The 26,691-nt window shown below is 40.2% G+C and overlaps 1 protein-coding gene across 6 annotated transcripts in view; it reads left to right on the forward strand.

The window, feature by feature from the left end:
* Positions 1 to 18,225, forward strand: part of slka (STE20-like kinase a) — a 45,196-nt gene extending 26,971 nt beyond the window's left edge. For 3 of the 6 annotated variants that reach the window (XM_084077255.1, XM_084077256.1, XM_084077257.1), the window contains exons 15-24: positions 707 to 830; positions 1,350 to 1,529; positions 4,615 to 4,707; positions 6,336 to 6,407; positions 7,647 to 7,776; positions 8,781 to 8,905; positions 9,532 to 9,723; positions 11,142 to 11,267; positions 11,674 to 11,787; positions 12,056 to 18,225. In XM_084077255.1, the coding sequence (XP_083933381.1) occupies positions 707 to 830; positions 1,350 to 1,529; positions 4,615 to 4,707; positions 6,336 to 6,407; positions 7,647 to 7,776; positions 8,781 to 8,905; positions 9,532 to 9,723; positions 11,142 to 11,267; positions 11,674 to 11,787; positions 12,056 to 12,205 (1,306 nt within the window). In that variant the 3' untranslated portion in view covers positions 12,206 to 18,225. The remainder of the gene's footprint in view (positions 1 to 706; positions 831 to 1,349; positions 1,530 to 4,614; positions 4,708 to 6,335; positions 6,408 to 7,646; positions 7,777 to 8,780; positions 8,906 to 9,531; positions 9,724 to 11,141; positions 11,268 to 11,673; positions 11,788 to 12,055) is intronic. The other 3 variants (XM_084077258.1, XM_084077259.1, XM_084077260.1) reach the window with 3 other exon arrangements.
* The last annotated feature ends 8,466 nt before the right edge of the window (positions 18,226 to 26,691 follow it).

The following is a 26,691-nucleotide window of genomic DNA, read 5'->3' on the forward strand; positions in this document are numbered from 1 at the left end:
AGCTATGTATTCATTTTTTTCAATCTTTTTGAAAGTATTAAATATGTCAGTCATTTTTTGTCATAGCTGCCCTGTGCAATGTTTTTATAACGAAGCCTAAAAGGCAAACAGAAATATTTTTTTTATTCATGCGTTCCAATGTTCAATGCCAAAAATACAATTCAATCGTTAATTGCAATTATTTGTATGAGAATTAATCGTCAACTTACATTTTGTAATTGTGACAAAGCCCTACCCAGTCCCCCTGGCCTGCCTAATTATGGAACGTGACCCATTTAACACGCTAGCCTCAAATAGTTCCCTGTTAACTTCACAACTCCCACAGATTCTTACCGGTGGCAGAGGGCCCATGATGGATGCCTCATATTATTATTACTGACGTCAACGTTCCATGTATTCCATTTCATTAAAGACACCGGGAACACACCGCACTTGTTACGACAAGTGCTGTCTGTTTTGTTTCCGTTGTTGTCATGATCTAATGTTCAGTCATGTTTTACTGTCAACTCTGTATTTATTTAGCCGGCGATTCATAAACTACAGATCTGAACTGGTACTTTAAAAAAAGGGAAAACTAAACCACTTTTTGTTTCATAACGAATGGAATTCTGTTTCCCCACAACGCCTTCAGTTAACTGTAATCTCTGTTGGGTGGAAACCTCATATGTCCAAAACTGTACTTTTTGTTTGTTGTGCACCTCCTCAGGCGCCAGGAGCTGCGGGAGCTGCGTCTCCTGCAGAAGGAGGAGCAGAGGGCTCAGCAGCAGCTCAGCAACAAGCTGCAGCAGCAGAGAGAGCAGATCTACCGGCGCTTCGAACAGGAGACCACCGTGAGTCAGAGGGGCAGGGAATTAGCCCAGTGATTCTCAAACCTTTTTAAAGACTTAATGAAATGGGGAAAAAAAAGTTTTTAACACTTTTGGAGGTCATAATGAGGACATTCCTAACAATAGATTTCAATCTTAATTTCTATCTTAATTACTTCTTGTCAAATGCCAACGTACTGTGTGTGCACATCAGCAAGCTCTTATGAATAATTATAAATCATAATTACATTCACCTATGTGACTCCCATTGCTCATGTTCCTCGGACCTGATTTAAATTTCATCACGTCTTTAATTTCAAGGATCCTCAGTATGGTATCCATTAGGGCCACAGATCCCCCCCTCTATAACTCAAAGTGCACACATGGAACCAAATGGACCCTTATGGGTCCATTTGGTTCCAACAATATCATAAGTGGCCTTTTCCAATGCGACGCTGCCACTACTACCCAGAAATACATTTTTGGTTGTGTTGATGTCCTGATGATTCGGCCTATTAATCCATTTGATCTATTATGGATTAGGGGAAGAAGCGTCAGTACGACCTGGAGGTGGAGAACCTGGAGAGGAAGCAGAAGCAGACCATCGAGCGTCTGGAACAGGACCACACCAACCGGCTGCGGGACGAGGCCAAGCGCATCAAGGCCGAGCAGGACAAGGAGCTGTCCAAGTTCCAGAACATGCTCAAGAACCGCAAGAAAGAGGTAAGGAACAAGCTCCGCTAATATGGGATTTCTTAAAAGGCCAATTTGCTTGCTTGGAGCGACAAAGTGGCTGAAAGTGACGTCTAAACCAGTAGGTTCTGAAACTGATAGGACCCCTATCTGAAAATGTTTTGTGCCAGCGACCCCCAGAAGAGACGTTTTATGTTAAGAAAATTCAAAATTATTCCAAACATTTTCTAGATTTTTCAAAGAATTTCAAAAAATTAGATGCGCTGTGAGCTTGTAGATCTGCTATTTTTGAATAGCCAACAAATGCATGGATAATGTGGTTAAAATAGCATTGTGATGCTTTATTAACTACTTTTGCCCGGACCCCACTTTGAGAATCAATGGTCCAAATGACAAAGAAATGTGTCGCAATGTCGCGTCCCCCCTGGGAAAAATTAAAGGTCACAGACGCTTCCTAAAATGTCACTTACTCTAAACCATGGAGGTGCGTGACGAGACACGTTCACATTTTTTGTTTACATTTTCTGGCGAGGCTGTCAGTGAGTCGCAGACAGGAAGAATGCTCAAATCTCAGAACCACGTAGCGTGACGCCTCGTTCGACACTTGTCACTCCAAGCATGAATTGTCCTTTTAAGGGTTGCTTTGCATGGGATTCTCTGCGAAAGTGCCTTTTATTGGGTGTCTTGCTGGTGGAGGTCGGGCTGGCAAGTACTAGACGCCAAAATGTTATTTGCTTGTGCGCAGGTGCTGGGCTCAGCTATGACATGCTGTAGGATGCCATATGAATTCCATTCCATACTTAACATTGTCTTGCTGTGTACTGCTAATGATAGTAATTGACAGATGGTTCTATCCCTCCCTAGCTGCTGCTGCTAACTCCTTGTTGTTTAATTCATTATTGATCTTCCCTGAGGGCGGTGGTTGCTTTCCAAATGGCCTTGTGTGCTACTTAATCCATTTATTTCTGTTGAACCGTATAGATGAAAGTACCATCATAAGGAAAAGTGGCAGGGGTGCAACTATCCATTATTTTCTTAGCGATTATTCTATCAAGTATTAATTAATCAAGTAATCATTTTACTATTTTTAATATTCTTTTTATTTTTATGTATTAACAAATTGATTAACCACTTAATCGTAATTCTTTTCTTTGTCGCAAAATGTGTCATGCAAAAAATATTTTAGTTTTTTACTTGAAGCCTACTGTATAATTCATTACATGCCCAAAATCAATTATTACCGTAATCAATTAATTTATGAAATGATCAATTCTTCTTTTTTTAATAATCGATCAGTTGGATTAGCCCTAGATGCATGCTCATAATGCGAGTTCACTCCATAATGCAAAAATATTTGTGATAATTTAGATCCTGTGCTCTTTTCCGGTCTCCAGCAGCAGCGTTCTTTATTCTGCTTCACAGCCTGTACTCGCTTTTTCTTGTCGTTTTGGAAGTACAGTCAGGTGTGACTTCCTGACTGTACCATGCATTTTCCTCTATTTCGCTTCATGCCAGCAGTAGCGTGTTATTGTGCATGCATTGTACTGCCTGAGTACTGTAGTCATTGTGCTTCTGGCTTAAATGGTCTTGGAGCAGTGGTTCTCAAACATTTTAATTTCAAGGACCCCCAGTTTAGTATGCATTAGGACCTCCATAACTCTTGTGTGTGCAAATGACGGGTCCATTTGGTTCCATTTGTACACACTGAGCGTTACAGATCTGTAAGGGTCCATTTGGTTCCTAACTATCAATAACATAGCTGGGAAACCCCCTCAAGGACCCCTGGGAGACCCCGGACCCCCACTTTGAGAACCACTGGCTCAGAATTCCTGAGCATTACGGGTAATATGCTCTATCTTAGCTGGTGAAGGGTGGCCTGCTTTAGTTGTTGTTATTATTGTACTGTGTTGCTCACTGTTAAAAGAGGTGATGAGCCAATGATAAGATGCATATTTAGTCTTATTTAGTTAAATGTTATTGTCTTTGTGAGGAACCATAAATGTTTTTAAAAATAGATACAAGATGTCTTAATGTGTGTGTAACTAACCTTGTCTCCTGTATGAGTGTGTGTGAGTTGGATCTGGTGATGGGGCTTTGGTGAGATTACAGTGTGACTTTTGGGCTTCAGAAAATGAGTAACTATGATGGAAAAGTGAGAGATTTGTAACCAAACTTTCATTCATTTTGTGATCGATCAATTAAAAGGTCAATTGGAATAATTCAGTCATGAGTTGTTGAACTGTCTTAGACACATTCCACGCAAGTTACTCTACTTTTCTTAAAGCACCACTTCACCCATTTTCAATCGTGTAATATACTTGGTCCTCTAATATAATTGATCCTCACTATTGCTCAGTATAAGATGGCACCACTTCTGTCTAACTCACTCTGTCTCAGGGCTGTGGTGGACAGTTCAGAAACCTGCCTACCATTGACATCCTCGGTAGGCAGGTTTGGTCATTTCAAACTTGTTTTTTTTTATTTATTTTACGAACAATGGCTTCCGTTTCAGGATGCAAACTTTCTATGAAGAGAAGGGCTGTAGTTGCTATTAGCTTGGAATCCACTTTGAGGATGTCATTGGTAGGCAGGTTTATGAACTGTCCACAGCGGACCAATGGGACACAGAGCCAGTAGACAGAATTGGTGCCCGCTTGTAATGAGCATTTAGTTAGGATCAATTATATGAGGATAAGGTTGAAAATGGGTGAAGTGCTCCTTCAAGTGCTGTGGGACTTAATTGAAGGTAAGGGAGACTAACGCGTTTGCCATGCAACTACTGAAAGTGATTGTTGTCTTCATGAAAACAGCTCAATCTAACTCATGTGATTCAAGCTGTGGGATCTCTGGCTTCCGATAAATTCTGAAAGGCTGCTAATCAAAACGACTAGCGTTTCCTCCTAATGGCATCAAATGCCAGTCTATGGGAACCAAGCATGTGATGTTCTAATCAAACTGTGGCTTTGGGATTCCAGGTTCTTTTCCTCTTAATCTCAAGACAAATCCCTGCATGCCTTTCCAATACTATATGTATTTTTGGCTGACTTTAATAGCTTTTTCGGGGAAAAACTAAACTAAACAAAACTACAGCATCTAGTGTCTGCACGCACTTCAGGTAAAACAGGAAGTTGGATCGTCACCAAAACACTTGAGAAAAGAGCTCATGAAACGCTTAAAGGAGGATCTATCGCTCATTAAGAGTGCCGAGGTAAACCTTTGTTCTGTGACGTTTTTCTAACTTGTCTCTTTCTTTCCATCAGCGGTTCTCAAACATTTTATTTGGCGGCAGACCCCCCATCTACAAAGAAAGTGTCCCAGACCCCCATAAGAGGAGATTTGTGTTTTTGTAAAACAAAAATATATATATAGTATTCTAAAACTTTCACAACTTTTCAAGATTTGTCCCGATTTTTCAAAAATAGTAGATATACAAGCTCACAACGCGTTGCACCGCGGCACGTTGTGAGCTTGTAGATCGGCTATTTTTAAATAAACAAAGTATAACATACGGTTAATGTGGTTATGATGCTTTACCCACTTTGAGAACCACTGCTTTACCTTATCCAGTTTTTATATTCTTACTTCCTGACTCACAGGCTGTGCTCATGGGCTTTACAGTATATGCTTATAACTCATACACTCACACTCATATATTGTACCAATGTACGGTATACACAAGCACAAAAATACTCCTTCTTCATGAACCACATACCTGTACCCAAAGCCCTCTGCAAAACGTGATGTGGAAAAAGGCCTCTTTCTGTCTGGACATCAACAGTTTGCATGATAAACTACTTCTTCTAGGAGCCGAGCTAGCATGGAAAGCAGTTTTAACGTTCTACGCAGGCTGTATTAAAGCCCCAAATAATGCAGGAGTTTCCGGCGGGCCACTCTTGTGCATGAGAATACGAGAAGAGCATGATTACTAATTCATTGCCTTCATCGTCGTATTATTTCACCTGGACCGTGACTTCAGGTGCTTCAACCCAACATGATCTCATTAAGAAACGTACAATGGATACTAATGGCTTAAAAGTACATATCGTTGCTGAAAAGAGAAACCTCTTTTCTCCATATTTTTCTCCAATTTACATTGTTTGAATATGTAATATGTGTACTGTGCAACTAGTATGTTACTTATGGCGAGACATTACAGACCACATTGTACGTTTCCTAACGACAGGCTTGTCAACCATATGAAATCAAACGTCCCTAGACTGAGGGCGAACATTTGGCAAAAATATCAGATCTATAAGCCGAGCTTGTAGATCTGCTATTTTCGGCAAAGAGTTTTGATGTAGAGGGGAAAAAGAGCGGGCCTAGTAGGCTAAAGCACCATGGGGGACTCCGGTCAATGAGGTATATAGGGTTTAAGTGGTTAAGCCTGAGTTATATTTAGTTGTGCGAACGTGTTGCGGTGCTTGTAGATCTGCTATTTTTGGTGTGCGCACACACCTGCACACCAAGTGTTTTAAATCAGGCTTAAAACTACTAGAACTCTCTATACTTAGTTGAACATATCCAATGGGCCTTATACTCCGCTACCCCAAGGCCTACACTAACATTTTCTTTTGCCGAAAGCTCACAAGTGAGCTTGTAGTTCTGCTATTTTTGCCGAATGTACACCCCAGAAGAGGAACGCGAGGGTTCAAGTTGTTAACTCACCATTGCAGCACTCCCAAAGTGAACAAGGTCCATCTCAGAAGATAGTCAGGGGGAAATGGTATCGGTGTGTGTGTGTGTGTGTCCTAATAGCCTGTCCCCTCCAGTGTGTGTCGTTGTGTGTTCCTCCCTGATCAGGTTGAATGTTGTGCGCGTTGTGCTCTCCATTCACAGGCAGTGGCCCAGGTTATGATTCAGTCTTTTCAGTTGTCTTCATGTGCACTGTTCAACGCACAGATGCAGGATGTAAGTTCCCCCCCCTCACCACCACCACCCCCCCACCCACCCCGTATCTCTGTATCAGGCCCATACTTAAGCCTAATTCATACTTTGTCACAGTCGCCATAAAGTAACCAATTTTCACGGTATAAACACGGCAAGCGACACCATCGTGTAGTCCCAACAGTTAATCGAGCTTATGAATTTAATTGACTCTGAAAATGTGTCGATAATCGAACATTTTATGAAATAATCAATTGATCCCTATTTTGGACATGTCGATTTTTTTTTAAATTCTGGCAGATCTACCAGCTCATCTACAAGCTAGTCTGTTTAATGAAGAATAAAATGTGGCTTACGTGTGATTAATTGTTGAGATATCCTTTATTTTTAAATATATTTCTCCATTATCCACAATTGATGAAGTAATCAATAGAATAATCGCTAAGAAAATAATCAATAGTTGCAGCCCTGCTGTTGTGCGACAAAGTATGAATTGGGTTTTTTACATGTTTTTTCTCTAAAGAAATTGGATACCTTTACGAGCAACACATGCAAGCATGGGTGGTGTTTTGTTTGTTTGTTTAGTTTTTTGCAGTGTTGTCAATGTATTTGTACAGTGGTCTTCTACTACCCTTGTCCTGTCACAACCCCAACACCGTGGACCGTACAGGCTACAGTCATGCACAATACAGTCACGCACAAACAACTGCGGAGAGACAAAATATATTTTAAAAAAAAGATAGGCTGACAACGTAAAAAAATCCAGGCACATTGCAGTCCGATGTTCGGTGTACCTGTGAATGTCAATGTAGATGTTAGAAAATACAATGAATCTACTGTAAGTCTTGGTATCTTGTTGTTAACTATTCTCTCTGTCTCTCTCTCTCCATCTTCATTTTGGTTCACTGCCATCCATGATTTCTTGACTGTCTCTTCTTCCTGACTCCAGTTCTGATGATGTGATATCTCTGTTTTGATGATATCTCTGTTTTGATGATGTGATGATATCTCTGTTTTGATGATGTGATGATATCTCTGTAGTGAAGTGTGGTGTTGAACTTTAGTCGCGGCTGAGCCGTTCTTGTTGACAGTATACCTTTTATAAATTATATTTGTGGCACATTGTGGCTCTCTGTCTCTTTCTCCCTCTCTCTGTCTCTTTCTACCTCTCTCTCATCCTGCTGTCCCAGACTCTACCTGTTCATTGTGCATCCTTTCACAAGTGTTCTAAATGGCCTCTCCTTCTCTTTCTGGCTCCATCAGGAGCAGGAGTTCTTGCAGAAGCAGCAGTTGGAGCTGGATGGAGCCCTGAAGAAGATCATCCAGCAGCACAAGGTGGAGATCGCCACCATCGAGAAGGACTGCCTCAACCACAAGCAGCAGCTACTGAGAGGTACTGTAGGAGGAGACCTGCTGAGGCCTTCTCACATGATGACTTATTGACCTTTATTTAATCAGGGAAAGCCATTGAGAGCACGTTCTCTTTTGCAAGGACGCCCTGAGTACAACATGATCACAACATATACAAAAAACAACACCACCATTTTTAATAAAGTGCAATATAGTGAACAATTTTAAAACATCATAATACAAATACGTAGTAAGTAGTACCCTAAATGTCTCTATAGAGTTTATTCCATTTGGTTGGGGTATAAAAGATGAAGGCAGTCTTTGTTCACTGTTCATTCTTGGAGTGACAAACAATGTGTGTCTGTGAGCGTGTTAGATGTCCCGTAGTTTTTGGTTCTAGAAGATAAATACAATGGGAGCTTGCCACACAGGGCCTTTATAAATAAATAAAACACAATGTTGTTCTCTACGAATGGCGAGAGCCGGAACCAATGCCGGAATTTGGAGAGAGAACAAAAAGTGAAAAACTTCAATTAGAAATATTTTGATTTTTTTTTTTTTTTTTGATTAAAACATTTCAGAACATTTAACTTAAAGCAAACAAATGAATGGAAATACCAAATAATGGTCGAGACCGTCTGTGCCTGACTCTGGTGACGCCAGACCAACACAGCATGCACATCTAGGGCTGTCATCACTTGAATGCCTCAGACCCCTCGTCACCAAGCCAACATGCATGTGCATGTCCACTCACTCCAGACTCTGTGTGAGTGTGTATGTCTCCCAAGCCTAGTAGAATTTGAGATATAGACAGTCTACAATTCGAAAATTAGTATTAGACATTTAGAAGTTCTGTGTTAGTTAGGCCTGATTTATACTTAGTTGCACGCTGGTACACCAAAACATTTCTGATCTACAACCGGCACGACGCATTGTGAGATCTGCTATTTTTCGGTTTTAGGCTTACAATGAAAATTGCAAAAAAATAAGTAAAAATTGCATTCATAAAATCGCTGTCCTAGTAATACATACGTGTGTGGGTTATAGCTCGAGAGGCCGCTATGTGGGAGCTGGAAGAGCGCCACCTGCAGGAAAAACACCAGCAACTGAAACAGCAACTCAAAGACCAGTACTTTATGCAGAGACACCAGCTGTTAAAGAGACATGAAAAGGTAAAACGCTTCGACCTGAGAAGACATGTTCATCATGCAAAGTTGTATAGTTAGTGATATTTGTTGGATAAAGAATTTGTTAAATATCTCTATATTCTGATGGTAAACATTGCTATATTTGTTCAGTAACAGGTGTCTCCCCGTCTCTCCAGCTCTTTGAACAGACAAAATTGGAATTGGAACAAAAAATCTTTTGAAGCTGGTAAATTGGTTCTCTTTCCTGACTGGATGAAATTGATCACCTACCTGAAACCCACCGTTTTAAAGAGCTGGGGAGATGACAGGGAGACCCCTGTTACTGAACACGCACTCCGTGGCATTGATTACTATCAGAATAGAGCCTTAACATTTTAAAAACAACAACAAAAGAAATAAGCTTTCATTTAACCAAAAACATATCACTTTTCGTCTTACACCCGATTTGTACTTGGTTGAGCAACGCTGTGAGCTTGAAGATAGGCTGTTGTCAGCGCGCAGCTAAATCAACTCATAGAATGCCTCTAAGGAAATAAACCTGGCAAGTTCATTAACATGCGTGTCAACAAACGTGCATGCGTGTGCATCTGTTTGTGTGCTTGCTTATGTTTTGCGTGTGTGCGTGCGTGGATGTGCTGTCTATGTTGTAGGAGATGGAACAGATGCATCGCTACAACCAGCGTCTGATAGAGGACATGAAGAGCAGACAGACGCAGGAGAGAGGTCGCCTGCCCAAGATCCAGCGCAGCGAGGCCAAGACGCGCATGGCCATGTTCAAGAAGAGCCTGCGCATCACCGCCGCCCCCGGCACCCCGGAACAGGAACGCGAGAAGATCAAACATGTAAATGCACCCCACACATACAGTATATGCATATGGATTAAAGTTCTCAGTCGCCATGACTGATTTCAGTCATTTGGATTCCATAGAACTCAGAATCTCTTCTATGGAAGCATGTTGCGCAGCGAAAATAGCCGATCTTCAAGCTCTCAATGCGTCTGTAACACAATGAGAGCTTGTAGATAGGCCATTTTTGGTTATTATTTTAAAGATTTGAAGTGAAGTGGTCAAACTAGCAATTCAGCAGTTCAGAAGCATCTTCCATGACATCTTAATATAGTCTCGGATATTTCATATAAAAGCAAAGGTTAAAGCCTCAATCGGTGATTTCTTCACCCGGTTGGCTGTATGTAAAACAGCAGGAACAATATTACTAAAACATCATCATTTTATTTTACATAATGTGTTAATTGTTCAGGAATCAGTGCTAGTGTGGGGGGGGGGACTCCTTTCATACTGTTTCACAAATCGCACATTAAGAATTAGTCATACAAACATTTTCAGTAGTTTTTCTCAAGTAAAAAGATGAATACAGGCTTTTTTCTTCTGGTATGGTTTTGTGGTATCGCTACTTTTGAAGTAAAACAAGTATGACCTAAGTCATAATAAAGCCGCATGGCAGGCTTTTTTGGCCCCAATCTTTTCATACACCTGATTACTTGTTTTTTGGATTGCTTGTTTCTCTCGCCAAACCTGGCAACATTAGCCTTAGCGTCGCAGATTAACGCTCGAATGTTTTTTATATAAGTGGTGGCAACATTTTGTGACACCACACGGGTCTTCCCAACAATAGCTGAGATTGAAGTCAGTGTGAACATGGGCAAATAATAACTTAATAGCCAAACTAGGTCTAATGAAGCACGCTAGCATTTAGGCTAACCCTCCTGGCTGAAGCCGTCTCCCTTTCTCTCTCTCTCTGCTGTGTAACTCTGTGCGTTGCCTTGTTGTGATGTGTGTTCGTCCATGCTGGCCCCTAATATGGTCTGCTTCCGGGTGGTTCAACCTAACTAACAATGAGGATCGTTCTGATTGGATCCCTTCCCAACTAGTCCTTCAAAAAGAGTAATTCTGATTGGATCTCTTCTCCATTCGTCCCGCCCTAACATTTTCGTCTCGTCTAATTCGTTGACTAACGTGTCCATTACATTTTCGTCTCCCCATTGGCTTAAAAGGGGGTCTTAAAAGGGGGGAAGTGTGATGGACAGCCAGGACAGCCAATGACACTCAGGTGTCGACACTTTTCACTCGGGTGTCGACTAGGACTAGTGCTGTTTACAGAGCCGCTCGCTAGCGCATGCGGCTAAAAAAAATCGGAATACTTCTCACACCACTGGATAGGTCATTGCTGTGTGTGTGTGTGTGTGGGGGGTTGGGTCCTTGCAGTGCACTTTGCCTCATATATGTGTGTGTGTGCAATGCAGTTTGGCTCTCAGGAGGACAAGAGGCAGAAGAGCGAGAGGCTGAACCAGCACCAGAAACATGAGAACCAGATGAGAGACCTGCAGCTGCAGTGTGACTCCAACATCAGAGAACTGCAACAGCTACAGGTGAGCTCATCTCACACACACACACACACACACACACACACACACACACACACACACACACACACACACACACACACACACACACACACACACACACACACACACACACACACACACACACACACACAGTGTAAATCCAACAGCAGAGAACTCTTAACAGCTACAGGTGCGCTCACCACACACACACACACACACACACACACACACACACACACACACACACACACACACACACACACACAGTGTGTGACTCAGATAACTGCAACAGCTACCCCTTCAGGGTGATTAGACCCTGACGCGATTGGGGTTTATTTCTCAATTGCTTATCCCTTGCTTAACGGACACCCCACACCAGTTTAACTGTGGCCGCGGTATAAATTGTGGCGATGCATATCCTGTCTTTCAGAATGAGAAGTGCCACGTGCTGATCGAGCACGAGACCCAGAAACTGAAGGAGTTGGACGAGGAGCACGTCCAGGAGATCAAGGAGTGGAGAGAGAAACTCAGGCCCAGGAAGAAAGTAAGACAGTGCCTTTAATGTTTACTGAATTCCAATGTCCTCAAATGTATAACGTGTTTCTTTTGTTTAGTGTCTTATGTAAAAGCGGCATTCAATTGCCTCGATTACTATCAGAATATAGAGAATATAGAGCAGAATATTAACCTTTTCACACAAAAAGTCATTTTTATTTTAACCAAGAAATATCACTTACTCTCTTAGCTTTTAATCAGCAGTGCTTTGTGGGAGTGGATTGGTGAAATGTGTGTGTGTCTGGTGCCCTCTGCAGGCATTGGAGGAGGAATTCACCCGGAAGCTGCAGGAACAGGAGGTGTTCTTCAGGATGAGCGGCGAGTCAGAATGCCTTAACCCCACCGCCCAGAGCAGAGTGTCCAAGTTCTACCCCATCCCCAACATGCACAACTCTGGCAACTTATAGCCAGGTTTTCTCTTAGTTTTTTTCCCAGTCTATTCCAGTGTTTCTCAAACTTTTTTTCCATTTCAAGGACCCCCAGTCTGATCTGTATTAGGCCAGTGGTTCTCAAACTGGGGGAAAATAGCCGATCTACTTGTAGTTCAGCTATTTTTACAATATTTATCTGTGGAACCGAGTCAAACTAAATGCCTCAACTCCTACAATTCCAAGTGCTTGTCAGGTGGCCCCAGACAGGGGCCACCAGAGAGGTCTACATTGTAAAATCCTCAGTGTTAATTTAACTCAGACAGTGTAAAAATTGTATTGTATTATTAATTGCTCCAAAAGGTTGGGAACCACTGGTCTATACTAAAGAGCGCGCACATGCAAAACACACCCCACAGTGGTCATAGACTCTCTCTAGTGGTGGTGCGGTGGCGAGGGGCTTATGAGGGTGATTGCTTTTTTTTGTTGCATTTATATAGTGCTTTTATCCAAAGCGCTTCTGACCGTCACTGCAAAAATTGGATGCTTATAATTTGTCTGCACTGCTTTTTGAGTACGCCGTCGACAAGTGTGATGTGCCTCGATTCCAGTAGGCTGCACAACGTGCACTCATGCGCATAACACCCCCCCCCCCCCCCCCCCCACAGCTACACTCGCTTTATCGCTGCTTACACTCCACTAAACATAGTCCAAAGGATGACGCTTAATGTGCACTTAATGTGTGCGTGAACATGTTTGAACGTTTAAAGGTAGGTTAAGTGAGATTATTTTGGTTAAAACAAAAAAGTTGTTTGCTAAAAAGTCAAGGCTCTATATTATGGATAGCTATCATTACTATAGTGTTTGTTCATGACCTCTTGTATGAGTTCTCTCTTCTGATTGGATGAAGTTGGTTTCCTGACCTGAAAATGTATTTACCTGTTTACTCTAGAGCTGGAGAGACTGGGAGACCCCCGTTATATGGAACAAATATGCTAGCTATAGCAATGAGTAGTATCAGAATATAGAGCTATTTACCACTTATTTGAACACAAAACATATCACTTGACACTCCCTTTAGTAGCCAAGACAAATGTAGGTTTTGTTTATTAATTTCAAGTACAGCCTGCTACAGAATGAATGTTCTCCAGTGCCTAATAATATTTAAAGTTTTCCTCCAGGCTATAGAAAATGCAATGTCCCACTAACGCCTAGTTTATACCAGTGGTGGAAAAAGTACTCAAGCGTTTTACTAAAGTAAAAGTATCAATACTGCAATGTAGAAACACTCTGTTACAAGTAATGTCCGATAATCAAAATTTACTTGAGTAAAATCACAAAAGTATTGGCATCAAAAATGTACTTAAAAGTACCAAAAGAGACGTGGAGAGGAAAGTACCAAAAGTAAAAAGTCATTATGCAGAATGTCCCGTTTCACAAGATATCATAATTATGTCTAAAATGTATAAAAAATGTTTTGAAGATGGCAGATCTACAAGCTCACAATGCGTCGCAAGCTTGTTGATTGGCTATTTTCAAATGGCCGAAACGAATATAATATGGGCACTGTATGTTTTGTGATCATAATCAAAATAAGTAACTAGTAACTAAAGTTTTCATATAATTGTAGTGGAGTAGAAGTAAAAGTATTGAAAATTGGAAATACTCCAGTAAAGTAAAAATACCTCAAACCTTTAGTACAGTACTTGAGTAAATGTACTTAGTTACTTTACACCACTGGTTTATACTCGTATGGCGGTGGCATGCGACGTGAAAAAAAGCCGATCTACAATCGCCGCAATGTGATGCATTGTGAACTGTTTTCGGCGTGCCGGAACACCATTGTACGACTCTATTTTCTTTTTTTATGAGAGAGACATCTCCGTATGTCAACACGTCGTGTGCTGTCAAGGATTACTTGAAATGATTTCTCATAAAGCCGGTGCTTCAGCCACCGGCGGCGGGGTGACTTTTTAGCAGGATGCTGGTCTGACAGTTATGGGTCTTTTCCACTACAAGAACTTAAGTGAACTGTGCCGTGAGGAACCAAGAACTGAGTTCTGAGTGGGAACCCAGAATCAGAAATTATACATTCAAATTGTTTTAGAAATATAGCCCAAAAACAAGCTTACAAGTTTGTGAGCTTGTAGATTACGTTTTTTTTTTTTAAATGTTATGACGTACCTCCCCTTCAGGGGTGGTTCTGGTTATGTTGGAAATGTAAACAAAAAAAATAAACACCACAGAACTTGACGGGTTCTGGAAAGTTTCAGGTTATAAAAGGTTCTGGGTTAACCTTTCAAAGTGGAAAAGAGCCAATTAGTGAAGAGTGAGAGAGGGAAAAAAAATAGAAAATATTTGTAGGGCTTTCGTATGGTTGTGTGGTTGGTTTCCCGTCCCCCGGTATCTAATGTTGTCATAGGAGCACGTGGGAAGGCTCTGTGTTGTTATTATAATACAATGGAATGTATAACGTCTTGTAAAGGATGCGCTGACATAGGAGCCGTCCGTGTCCACAGAACGCCTTTTATGAGCAGAGGAGAGCGCTTCGGATAACGTCGCTGTCTGGCAGAAACCTCTTATCTACATATTTTAACTTTTTGTGTTTTTCGTAAATTAACGCCCTGCTTGATCATACTACAGCGTCACACAAAAGCTTCAAATTTGAGCTTGTCGATCTGCTACTTTTTAAATTATAATCCTGAAAAGTAACAGTTTTGGACATGAGGTTTCCACCCGACAGACAATAACATGTCCAGAGCGCTCGCACAGAGCATTTATTCACACCCGCAACGTTTGTGTCATTTGCACTCCAGCCTGTTTTTACCATAGAAATGCATGGCAGCTCATAAAATGCTTTCTGCGGACACTGGGCCCTAAGATGTTTGTATTTCTATGTTTGTATGAAGTGAAGTTGAATACTGTGGTAAACATACATTTAGGCTAGTAAGGCTAGTATACAATCTTGCCACGGATGAGTGGCGATTGAGAGAGAGAGGGGGAAAAAAATCTATTGCTGTTGTTAGTTTTTCTCTTCTTATGCTGTAACCCCCACAACAACACACGTTCCCCCTGCCTGTATGCTGTTATCACATGGGCTATACCCTGTTACTTCTTACTTATTCACCTTTGGGAGTTTATGCTGACCAATGTTGCCATAAATATTTTCTTTGGGGCACGTGGTTTCATAAGGTGTGTGTGTGTGTGTGCTTGCGTGTGTGCTTGTATGTGTGACGGAAAGCAACCGTATATTGAAGGAATGTAAAGCTGTTAATTTGCACTGTTTATGAGCTACATGAAGCTGAGATATGCAGTAGTGATACTATCTATCCTGTGATTCGTGACGGTGAGGGAGAATAACGTTTAAATGTCTTCGTTTCAAGCCACTCTGGTCTTAAGCCATCTTTACAAATAGAAATGCACGTATAGAATGAACATCTCTACTCACAGTTGCTTCCATGTCGAACACGGACGAGGAAGTAATCAGTCCATGGCAATGACGGTAGAGCAACAGATAAGGAGGGAGAGCTTTTTATATTTACATATCGTTACTTTTGAGGATTCAAATAAAAAAATGCTAGTTTTTTTTATACTTTTGTGTGACGCTGCAGTATGATCAAGTAGGGTATTAATTTACGAAAAAAGAAAGTCAAAATATGGAGTAAAGGGTTTTCTGCCTGATGGCGACGATGTAGTCCGTATCTAAAACAGTTTCTTTTTTCATATAATTACATGTAAATTACTTATGACAAGTTGAGGAGGAAGCTGCTGGATGTACACTGTATTGACAGTACTTGGTGATACATTATTGGCCTCTAAATGTACATTGCAAATGTCTAGCATTTAAAATATACAGATATACTGTATTTGCAATGCTCTGGAAGCCTCTCTACTGTAAAAGGTTAAATCTGTATTAATGATTATCTAAGTTTTCTTTGTATTTGAGTGTTTAGGTGAGTTTACCAGGTTGGGACTTCTTCCACTCCTGACATCACAAAACTGCTCAACTAAATGTTTGGGGGGCTGTTCAAATACCTTTTCCAACATTTAAGAGAATGTCAAATTACAATATAAGTTGTTTTCCCCCCTCATTTGAATAGCCAGTATTTAAAATTATCTGTTGCCCTGCCTATAAGTGTCATTGAGTACCCCCCCCCCCCCCCCCCACCCCCAGTAAAGTACTGTAGGTGGCTGTGAACCCAGAAGTACAGCGCTTATCATGACCTAGCTATACTTTTATATCTATGATCTTACCTAAGATGATTCTAACTCCAAATTGACTGAATTGTTTGAACAATTTGCATGTCTGTTTGTTTTTTAATTTGTAATTTTTCTTTGTGATTAAAAATACTCCCTTATGATTATTTTATGATGGCATTTAGTTTTCTAACATGTAAACATGATATTAAATGCTGTAATCGGGGGCACGGTGGCGCAGTCGGTAGCGCTGTCGCCTCACAGCTAGAAGGTCCTGGGTTCAATTCCCGCCAGGGACGCTGTGGGCGCTGCCGCTGGGGGCGTGTCTTCTCCTCCGCTTCACCAGCGCCCATACCCTAGGTGGGGTTGGCGAAAGGGCCTACTCTGTGTGGAGTTTGCATGTTCTCCCCGTGTCTCCTAGGGTAGTTATTACCCTCACAAAAACATGTAGTAATCCTGGTCACTATACTGCCTCCCCCTGGTCAGCCGGGGCGCCTGATGGAGGGGAAGGGAACTGGTTGGAATAACGTGTTCCTTCCACGCGCTACGTCCAACCAGGGAAACTCCCCCCTGTCAGGTGACAAGAAGGTCAGTTGGCTCTCATGCATTGAAGGAGGCATGAGCTCGGCCCTGGCCTCCCTAGGCTGGTGGGGGGAGTGTAGTGCCCAGGATCACTTAGCAAATTGGCACCGGGTGAAAAAAGGGTTACAAAATCGCGGGATAAAAATTATAAGTAAAAAAAATAAAAAATAAATGCTGTAATCACCCTTTTGCTGATTTTTGGCTCTTGTTGAGTCCAGTTCGAGAGGTATATGATGCAGTAAAGTCTGTTTTAAGCACGGTTTTCTACTTTGTCGCACCACGAAAACAGCCAATCTACAAGCTCACAATGCAACGCGTTTAGATTATCTTTTTGACACCGCCATATGATGGTCTATAAATTAACCACTTAAACCCCATATGGTTGAGCGGAGTCCCTCAGGGCTCTATGCTAGGTTGTTGTCTGTTATTGTGGGAAAAGCTTTCGCTGAAAATAGCCAATCGACAAGCTCACTCACAACACGTCACAAGCATTATACTACATAGGACGGTGTCACTTGCCGAGAAGAACTGATCGTAACGCTAACGGCGCTTAGCGATGTGATGTCAGTCAAGATCAGTTCTCGTGGGCAAGCGGCGTGTCGTGCGACGGATGGCTCATGAGCGGGTTCCATTTTCTGAAGGAGATGCATCATTATTGCATTATGTTTTGCGACCACATATCGGTGCATGTCATACTACAGTATATAGTTTGTGCATGCCTTCTTGGTATGCTAAACGTTAACTTGCAACTTGGTGAATGCTGTTTTCCCACAAACCTGTGACAACATGGTCTGTGATGCTGGATTTGTATTGGGGATGTTGAAAACCATATCGTTGTTGTCGGGCAGAAACCTCCTATGTCCATATTATAACTTTTTTTAAATTAACGCAGTATTTTGATCATACTACAGCGTCACTCAAAAGCAGCAGATCTGCAAGCTCGAAAACGTGGCGTGAAGTGATGCGTTTTGAGCTTGTCGATCTGCTACTTATGCAATTTTTTTTTTAATCCTGAAAAGTAACAATTAAACATGGTCAAGGTTTGACCCGACAGACAATATACTGTAGTGTATGAGCTACATCATAGACTCTCCAAATCCATTTATTTTTTATTTTTGTTAGGTTATAAAAAATGTGATGGATGGATTGGATGATTTCGCCCATTCTACCACAATTAATAATCATATGCATTTTTGAGGTCAGATAAAAATGTATTTAAGCTGTCTTTATATAGTATATATATTATACTTTTTGTTGTAAATAAAACATTTAACTGTATATTGGAGTCAAAATATATTTATTTGAGTGGTTTTCAAATCTATCAGGTCAACAGTTGATCAAAGCACACATGTCCTAGGAAGATGTAAAATATTTGTGTGACTGGGACAATTTATTCCAACGCTTAATAGTATAAACAAAACATGTCAATTTCAGTGCTATCTCATTAAAAAAAAATACGCATTCCGATCACAGTCATTTCCAAGTAAATTTTAAGTCCTCCAGTAACCTACAAATAAAATTACATTTTCTTTTCTCAAACAAACCTTGCATGCAAATGATTAATATAAAACAGTAAGCAATATGGTCTTAACAGTAATATCCCTGACAGGTGAAAAGAGCACAGTTGAGAATCTGGTGATTCCCCGATTCATACTTGAACCTCATTTTGTTGTACTGTGGGGCTAATGACAGATTCTGACTCATTCTGAATTACAGAATTACATTTGTGCATACAGTAATTAACCACATTAGCCCTGGCGTCCTATCTTCGGAAAAAAAAAAAATTCAAACGTTGCCATAATTACTTTTTTTGGTAAACATTTTCCAAAAATTGCCAATCTACAAGTACAGTAGCTTGGCTATTTTCGCTATTCATCCCATGACAAAGTATATAGGGCTTAAGTGGTTAAAGAACAATTATATTGTAGGCTTTCATGGTGTACTGAACATGATTTTCGCATAACATTTTCTTACCGGTGCGGCAGTTCCTGGCCAAACAGAAAACCGGTGCATTTCCGTTTTCCGGCCGGATGACGTCATTTTCGCGGGAATGGCTACCCTAGCCACCGTTTCAATAGAACATAGTTTATAAAAGGCTTTCGGGATGGTGAAATTCATGGAGTGGGTGTTGTGAAACATTTGCCACTCACAAAATATGTACAATTTAACTTAAGTTTTGTTGAAAAAGTTACCTAGTATTACTTTAAGAAATAGTGAAAATAGTTGATATACTATACAAGTGTCGCAATGCAACACGCTGATAGTATATTTTCACTATTTAATGGGGCTTAAAGTGGTTAATTCATCATGTATTTTGGTAAGATTGGGTCCCACATTTCTGAAGGTTTGGGAACCACTGGTGTAACCAACCTATTTTGGTTTTAACACTAATAGGTAGGGTAAGTGATTTGCAATTATTCAAATAATTGCAAAATGGGTCAGATTCATCTGGAGTGAGAAAGAAATCGGTGTGATTAATATGCAAGGCACGTTTTATTTTTTATAGCACATGTATGCAACACATAATACACTAATAATTTAATTTAGAAATACTAAAAAAGTTAAAAAATAAGGTTTTGTAAACGACAATTACACAGGACATATATGAGAAATAACTTCAATATACAAAGAAAAATATATATAATAGTGGAAAAATAGCAGATCTACAAGTTCACAACGCATTGCATCGCGACATACGTTGTGAGCTTGTAGATCTGCTATGAAAATAATGGACATGGTTGCAGCCCCTACCTGCATCCCTCTTCTGCAGGTGGTGTGTCGGGATGGTCCAGCTACTACCACCAGATGGTGCAGGTAGACCCAGGCCTGGAAGCCCTGGTGTACCTGGCCTCCCTGCTTCACCTGGAAACAAGCACCACACGTCACAACACTCTCTTTTTCTACCCTTTTTCATTTCAAGAACCAACACTTTGATAATGTCGCTGTCGGGCAGAAACCTCATATCTCCATATTTTAACATTTTGTGTTTTTTTTGTTGTTGTAAATTAACGTCTTACTTGATCATACTACGAAAAAAACACAAAGTTAAAATATGGAGATATGAGGTTTCTTTCAGTAGTGCCATGAGCCGTTATCAGGGCAGGAATTTCATGGAGGCCATGGCTGCTCTAGCCCTCAGTTTGGCCTTCCGCCCACAGTGGCCTTGAAGAACAGAGTTTCTGCAGATCTGCAGTTCTCTGGGAGTTTGTTCCAGATATGTGGTGTTAGTTAGTTAGTGTCAAGGCCCCCCGTCCCCCCTACTGTGCCTACTGTGCTTAAAGAAATATCCTCGTTTTAAGCGAGGTGAACACATTTACACCCATTTAGCTGTTAACAAGAAGCTGAGGTCAGAACCGACACAGAGGGTTAAATAGAAGCTATGGCCAGAGCCGTTAAGGTTTAAGTTAGTTGCTAACAAGATGAATAAATTATGGTCAGAAGGAACTAACATGTTTAAATTCCAGCAGCAGATGTTTGGCAGACATGCTCTCGCTCTCGCTCTCTCTGGGAGTTGGGTGGAACTTTTTCTAACATTGACTGCAGCTTTGGTTTCTCCTTGTTTTTATTTTCTTCAAGACTAGGTAAGACTACCGTTTTTCTCTTTGTGTAAAGCCAATTTAAATGAAATGTAAGATGTATTGATAACAAAAAGAGGTCAATGACAGGAATTACTCAGATTTAGGGTAAATATTTTCCACATACAGTATGTAATAGAGTTCACCATAAAGGTTGAATACAATACAAATATGGCGTACATGTTAAATGTATTGCATGCAAAAAGACACAATAATAATAGAATAAAACATCACAGTATTGAGAGTGTTAGCTATTTTTATCCATTTTGATCCCCTTTTCAATCCTTCCTTATTGATCCCACTATTGATCCTTTTATATTATTGGTAGTTGTTGCTGGCAAATTTGTCAAATGTTAAACATATTCATTAGTATGGGCTATCTATCATTAAACAGAAGTTCTTGCAGATCAGGTAATGTATGTACTGTCACTTTAAAAGCCTAATTTATACTTTGTCGCCTAGATATACAAGCTCACAACTCGTGGCATCGCACCTCGCTGTGAGCTTGTAGATCAAAGATGAAGACAAAGGGTTAAATAGAAGCTGTGGTCAAAACAGGCAGAGTTAAATAGTTGACAGTTACTGTAGTTTTGGCAGAGATGTAATGACTTGTGTAATATGTTTATGAGGGCGAGTCTCTCTCACGCTTTCTCAGAATTACCTCTGGCCTACAGATATCTCCATTTCCCCCTGAACGAACCAATCAATGTTAGGGTCTGAACATCCAATAAATACAAGGTGTCAATGACATCATGCTTGTTGTCTTCAGAGTCTGGACTTCACAATGAGGGCTGCTTTGCTTCTTTTCCTGTTCTGTCTGGCTGAGGCTGATGACCTCCGCTATGAGGTCAAGGCGCTGTTCCAACAGCTGAAGAGCAACCTGGAAGGACAAACTGCAGGTTAGGATGTTTACCTTTCAAACACTAATGTCTTTCTTTTGTGACACTTTTTAAGTTGCTTGGATCAATATTTAGATATTACGCCGTGTTTTTTCAATTACTTCATTTGTTTTGCATATTTTTTTGAATGAAAAAAATAAATGAAAAAAGGAATTGAAAAAACATTGGAACCAGAAGCAGAGACGTGTGTTTTCAATGAGTCCAACATTCATTAGAAGAACAATATCAGTCACTAGAAGCAGAGATGTGTGTTTTAATGAGTCTAACATTCATTAGAAGGACATATATCAGTCACCAGAAGCAGATACGTGTGTTTTAATGAGTCCAACATTCATTAGAAGAACAATATCAGTCACTAGAAGCAGAGACGTGTATTTTCAATGAATCTAACATGGTTAACACATAGAGTGCCAGAGGTTTTTTAAAACCGGGTACAGCCAGTGCCAGCGTATTTAACGATTTTTTTTTCAATCGTTAAAATTGTCTCTTTTTTTTCTTTCTGTGATCACCGTCCTCACGGTGATCCCCTCATTACACACACAGGGGTCTCGTAGAATCGAGAAGAAAAAAAAAGAAAACATTCGGTAATCCGTTCTATAGTTGCAGCCAGTTGAAAATATTTTAGTTTAAAGGAGCTACACCATGAATTTAAAAAATAATAATAATATTTGATATCATATTGTTTATGTCCCTCAAACGTTTTTCAAAAGGTTTGAGCCTAAATCAAGCCTCAGATATACTCATTCCAACTAACTTCTCTCTGGCTTATAAAGCACTTTCACCTGCAATACCACATTGTCCTGTTTGGCACGGGGCGCTATTGAGCCAGTTTGTATGCATGATATGTCCTGGTTCTGTGTGGAAAAAGTACAAAAAAAAAAATAAGAAAACATTTTAATTTTTTTTTTTTTTTTTTTTTAATTTGGGGATTTTTTTTTTTGGTTAGAACTGAAAAACGGGAGGAATTGTTCCCAGACGTAGGGTGGGGGAACAAATCTGACGGACTGTTTTCAGACCAATTTACATAAAAACCACAGATAGCCTATGAAAGCCTGCATGCTCGAAGTCGGGTATTTGTTGGAACAGAAGAGAGGTGGGGGAGACCAAAAACACACAAAAATGAAGAAAAAGTTAACATTCATGGTGTAGACCCTTTAAAATTAACATAATATTATGTTTTGCCAAAAATACATAGTAAAAAAAGAAAGTACACAGGAGCCGAGATACAGGCCTTTAAAGTAATAAGTTAACCAGGAAGTGGATGGGGAGTCTAAATCTTCGAAAAATGATATCTCCTGGTGCTGTGAAGGAAAACAAAACAAAAACAAAAAAAAAATATATATATATATATATATATATATATATTTTCGGCCAGGGCCGTTTTTGGCACTCAATGTGTAATGTAGTTTGAAGTTAAAATGGGTTTGTATGGGCAGTGGGCGTGTCTGATTAAAACAAAATGAATATCAAATATCTATATACTGAATCAAGCAACTTATAAAGTGTCCGGGTTGAAACACAAAAGCCTGAGTAGACGTTAAATGACCCCAAACATGTTTGAAAGTGAAATATATCTTTAAGAGGCTACATGTTTGTTGGGCAGAACGTGACTTAAAAATTCAGAAGTTGTAAACATACAAACTGGAATGTGTCTCAAATGTTTCATCATTTCACCAGTGGTGTAAAGTAACTAAATACATTTACTCAATTACTGTACTGTAATTTTGAGGTATGTTTTACTTCACTGGAGTATTTCCAATGTTCAATAGTTTTACTTCTACTTCACTACATCTCAGAGGCAAATATTGTACTTTTTACTCCACTACAATTATTTGTTAGTTACTAGTTACTTTGTAGATTTTGATTATTATTACAACGGGACATTCTGCATAAGGAGTACTTTCTACTTTTGGTACTAATTTTGATGCCAATACTTTTGTACTTTTAAGTAATTAAAAGTACATTTTGAATCAGTTTTCTCTGTGATTATTATTATATATATTTTTTCTAGATATGGCTTCCAGACTGTCTGCAAGTGAAACCAAGATAGAAGAGCTCCAGAGACACAAAGCAGGTATTTAGAATATTCTATAAAACACCAACAGTCTGATGCTGTCAAGAATGATATTCCTCAGATAAACATAGAAACTACAAATAAACACATTTGAAAGTACTAATCTAAGTTTATTTTAATCAGTATCTAGTTAAGGTAGGGTAAGGGATATTATTTGGTTAAAATTAAAAGGTTTTTGTTAAAAGATTAAAGCTCTATCTGATGGTAATTATTATAATAATAATAATAATAAACTTTATTTTTATAGCACCTTTCATGACATGACATGCAGCTCAAAGTGCTTTACAGAGCAAGAATACAATGGAACATATCTAGGCAGGCAGTCATAGAGGTATAAGGTGCCAGACCATTTAGAGCTTTATAAACTAGTAAAATAATTTAAGAATCAAACCTAAAAACAACCGGGAGCCAGTGTAGTGAAGCTAGAACTGGAGTTATTATGTTCTCTCATCTTAGTTTTAGTTAAAACTCTGGCTGCCGCATTTTGAACAAGTTGTAATCTGTCAGTTGTTTTCTTTGGCAGGCCAGAGTAAAGTTTATTGCAGTAATCAAGCCGAGAGAAAACAAAAGCATGGATCAACGTTTTTGCATCGACTAACACAGATAGGCTCTAATTCGCGCAATATTTCTAATATGAAAGAAAGCAATCTTGGTAACATGATTAATGTGTGTATCAAAATTCAATTCAGAATCAATAATAACCCCCAGGTTCTTTACTGTAGTGTTACTTTCTACAGTCAGGTTACCAAGTCTACTTATTATTGATTCTCTCTGCTCACGAGAACCAATTATGAGAACTTCAGTTTTATCCTCATTTAGCTTAAGAAAGTTCTTGTTCATCCAGCATTTTATACTGGACAGACCGGTAAACACCGGGTCTAGAGCACAGGGGTCGTCTGGAGCTACAGTACAGAGATATATAGCTGGGTATCATCAGCATAGAAATGGAAATTCAGATCGGTGATGAGTTCTCCCAGCGGCAGTATATACAGGGAGAACAATAAAGGACCAATAATTGAGCCCTGTGAAATACCAGAACAGATGTCGTGTTTGCCTGAATCAAAGTCAGCTAGACTGACAAAATAGCTTCTGCCTGTTAGGTAGGAGTAAAACCAAGACAAGGCCGTGCCTGACAAACCAATCCAGTACTCCAGGCGTTGTATTAGAATTGTGTAATCAATTGTGTCAAAAGCAGCCGTTAAATCAAGGAGTAGGAGAATGGATACATTTTTGTCGTCAGCGGACACCCTAAGATCATTAATTACTTTTACAAGTGCTGCTTCTGTGCTATGACCTTTCCTGAAGCCAGATTGGAATTTGTTATGAACCTTATTGTTCTGTAAAAACACATCCAGTTGATGAAAGATCTTTCTAAGACCAGATTGGAATTTGTTATGAACCTTATTGTTCTGTAAAAACACAGTTTTTTCCAGTTGATGGAAGTTTTTTCTAAGACCTCGCCCAGAAAAGGTAGATTAGAAATGGGTCTATAATTACCCAGCACAGAGGGATCAAGGTTTTCAATGAGTCTGGAAAGACGCCTGATTGTAGAGACTGTTTACAAGGATAGGATAGGATATATCCAATCACACTGTCTAAAACCTCTTTGAGAAAAGGGGCGGGGATAGCGTCCAGTGAACAGGAAGATGATGTCATCTGTGATTTGGTTTTGCGGAGTTCCTCTTCATTAATTGCACAGAATGATATTATTTATTATTACATTTAATAAATGTACATTTAATGTAACGGCACAATTATATAGTCTCGTCACTCCTGAGATCACTTGTGTTTCATTTGGAGAGGATTGATCCCCCCCAAAATCATGTTTTTGCATCAAACGGGGACATTTTGTGCATTTGTGGGGCCCCCTATGGATCAGAGTGGAAATGCTTTTGGGGATTCGTTGAGTAAACCACCCTTGAGATTCAAATTTGGGATTGACCGGACGCTTCGTTCATGATTTTTGGCATTTTTTGTAAAACAGGCCCCTCCCACTAACTTTGGAAGCTAATTACGGACGGACGGTAAGGACTATCAAAATGCTGTTTGGATATGTTTATCGCATGGGTCAGAGATCATGTGTACCGATTTTTGTGAAATTTGGACAAAATACGTGGGAGAAGGAGCTAAAAGTGTGTTTTGAAGAAAATAAACTGTGGGAGAAATAGCGCGGCAAAATAAAGTTTATCTAGAAAGAATAATAAAGTCAGAAGAGTACTGTAGTCTGGTTGCCCTGTTAGGGCAACCACACTAACTAGAAAGGACTCAGAGCCGATCCTTGATGTATGCCCACTCCCACCTTGAACCCGTCCATCACTCGAAACACACTCCTCACCACTGTCATGCTGTCTTCGTACATATTAATATCCTACACCATTCTGACATACTTCACTGCCACTGCTGACTTCCTCATGCAACACCACACTTCCTCTCTTGGCACCCTATCATATGCGTTTTTTAGTTCCACAAAGACACAGTGTAACTCCTTCTGTCCTTCTTTATACTTCTCCTTCAACACTCTCAGGGTGAACAGTGTGTCTGTGATTCTCTTCCTTGTCATAAACCCATACTGCTGCTCTCTAATTTTCACCTCTCCTCTTAGCCTAGCTTCCACTACTCTCTCCCAAAGCTTCATGATGTGGCTCATCAGCTTTATACCTCTGTAGTTACTACAACTCTACATCCCCCTTGTTCTTGAACATCGGTACCAGTATGTTACTGAACAGTCTAGTGAGGGAACTCTACTGCTGTCTCTCCTAAACATTTCCACACCTCCACGGGTATGTCATTTGGACCTCCTGCCCTCCCTTTTTTCATCCTCCTCATAGATGCCCTCATTTCATCCTTCCCACCCCCTTCCCATCTCCGTCTTCTTTCACTTGCTCTTAATGTTCAGAAATGGCTGCCAAGTTCACTGCCAGCGAGACCCAGGTGGACATCCTCAAAGCCAGACTGACTAGCAGTGACAACCAGGTCCAACTCCTTCAAATCAGACTGAGCAGCACTGACCACCAGGTCCAAGTCCTCCAGACCAAGCTGAGCAGTATGGAGGCCTTGAATAAAGAAAGTGGAGGTAATTAGAACACAATGATGATCAGTGTATTTAATTTAATGTTAATTACCTGTGTGAGTATTTGTGATTGATTTCATATGAATGTTGTATTGATTTCAGCCCACCTTGCGAACAGCGTTTTCCTA

This window comes from Gymnoscopelus microlampas, assembly GCF_963454915.1.
Source record: "Gymnoscopelus microlampas genome assembly, chromosome: 13".
Taxonomy (NCBI): Eukaryota; Metazoa; Chordata; class Actinopteri; order Myctophiformes; family Myctophidae; genus Gymnoscopelus; species Gymnoscopelus microlampas.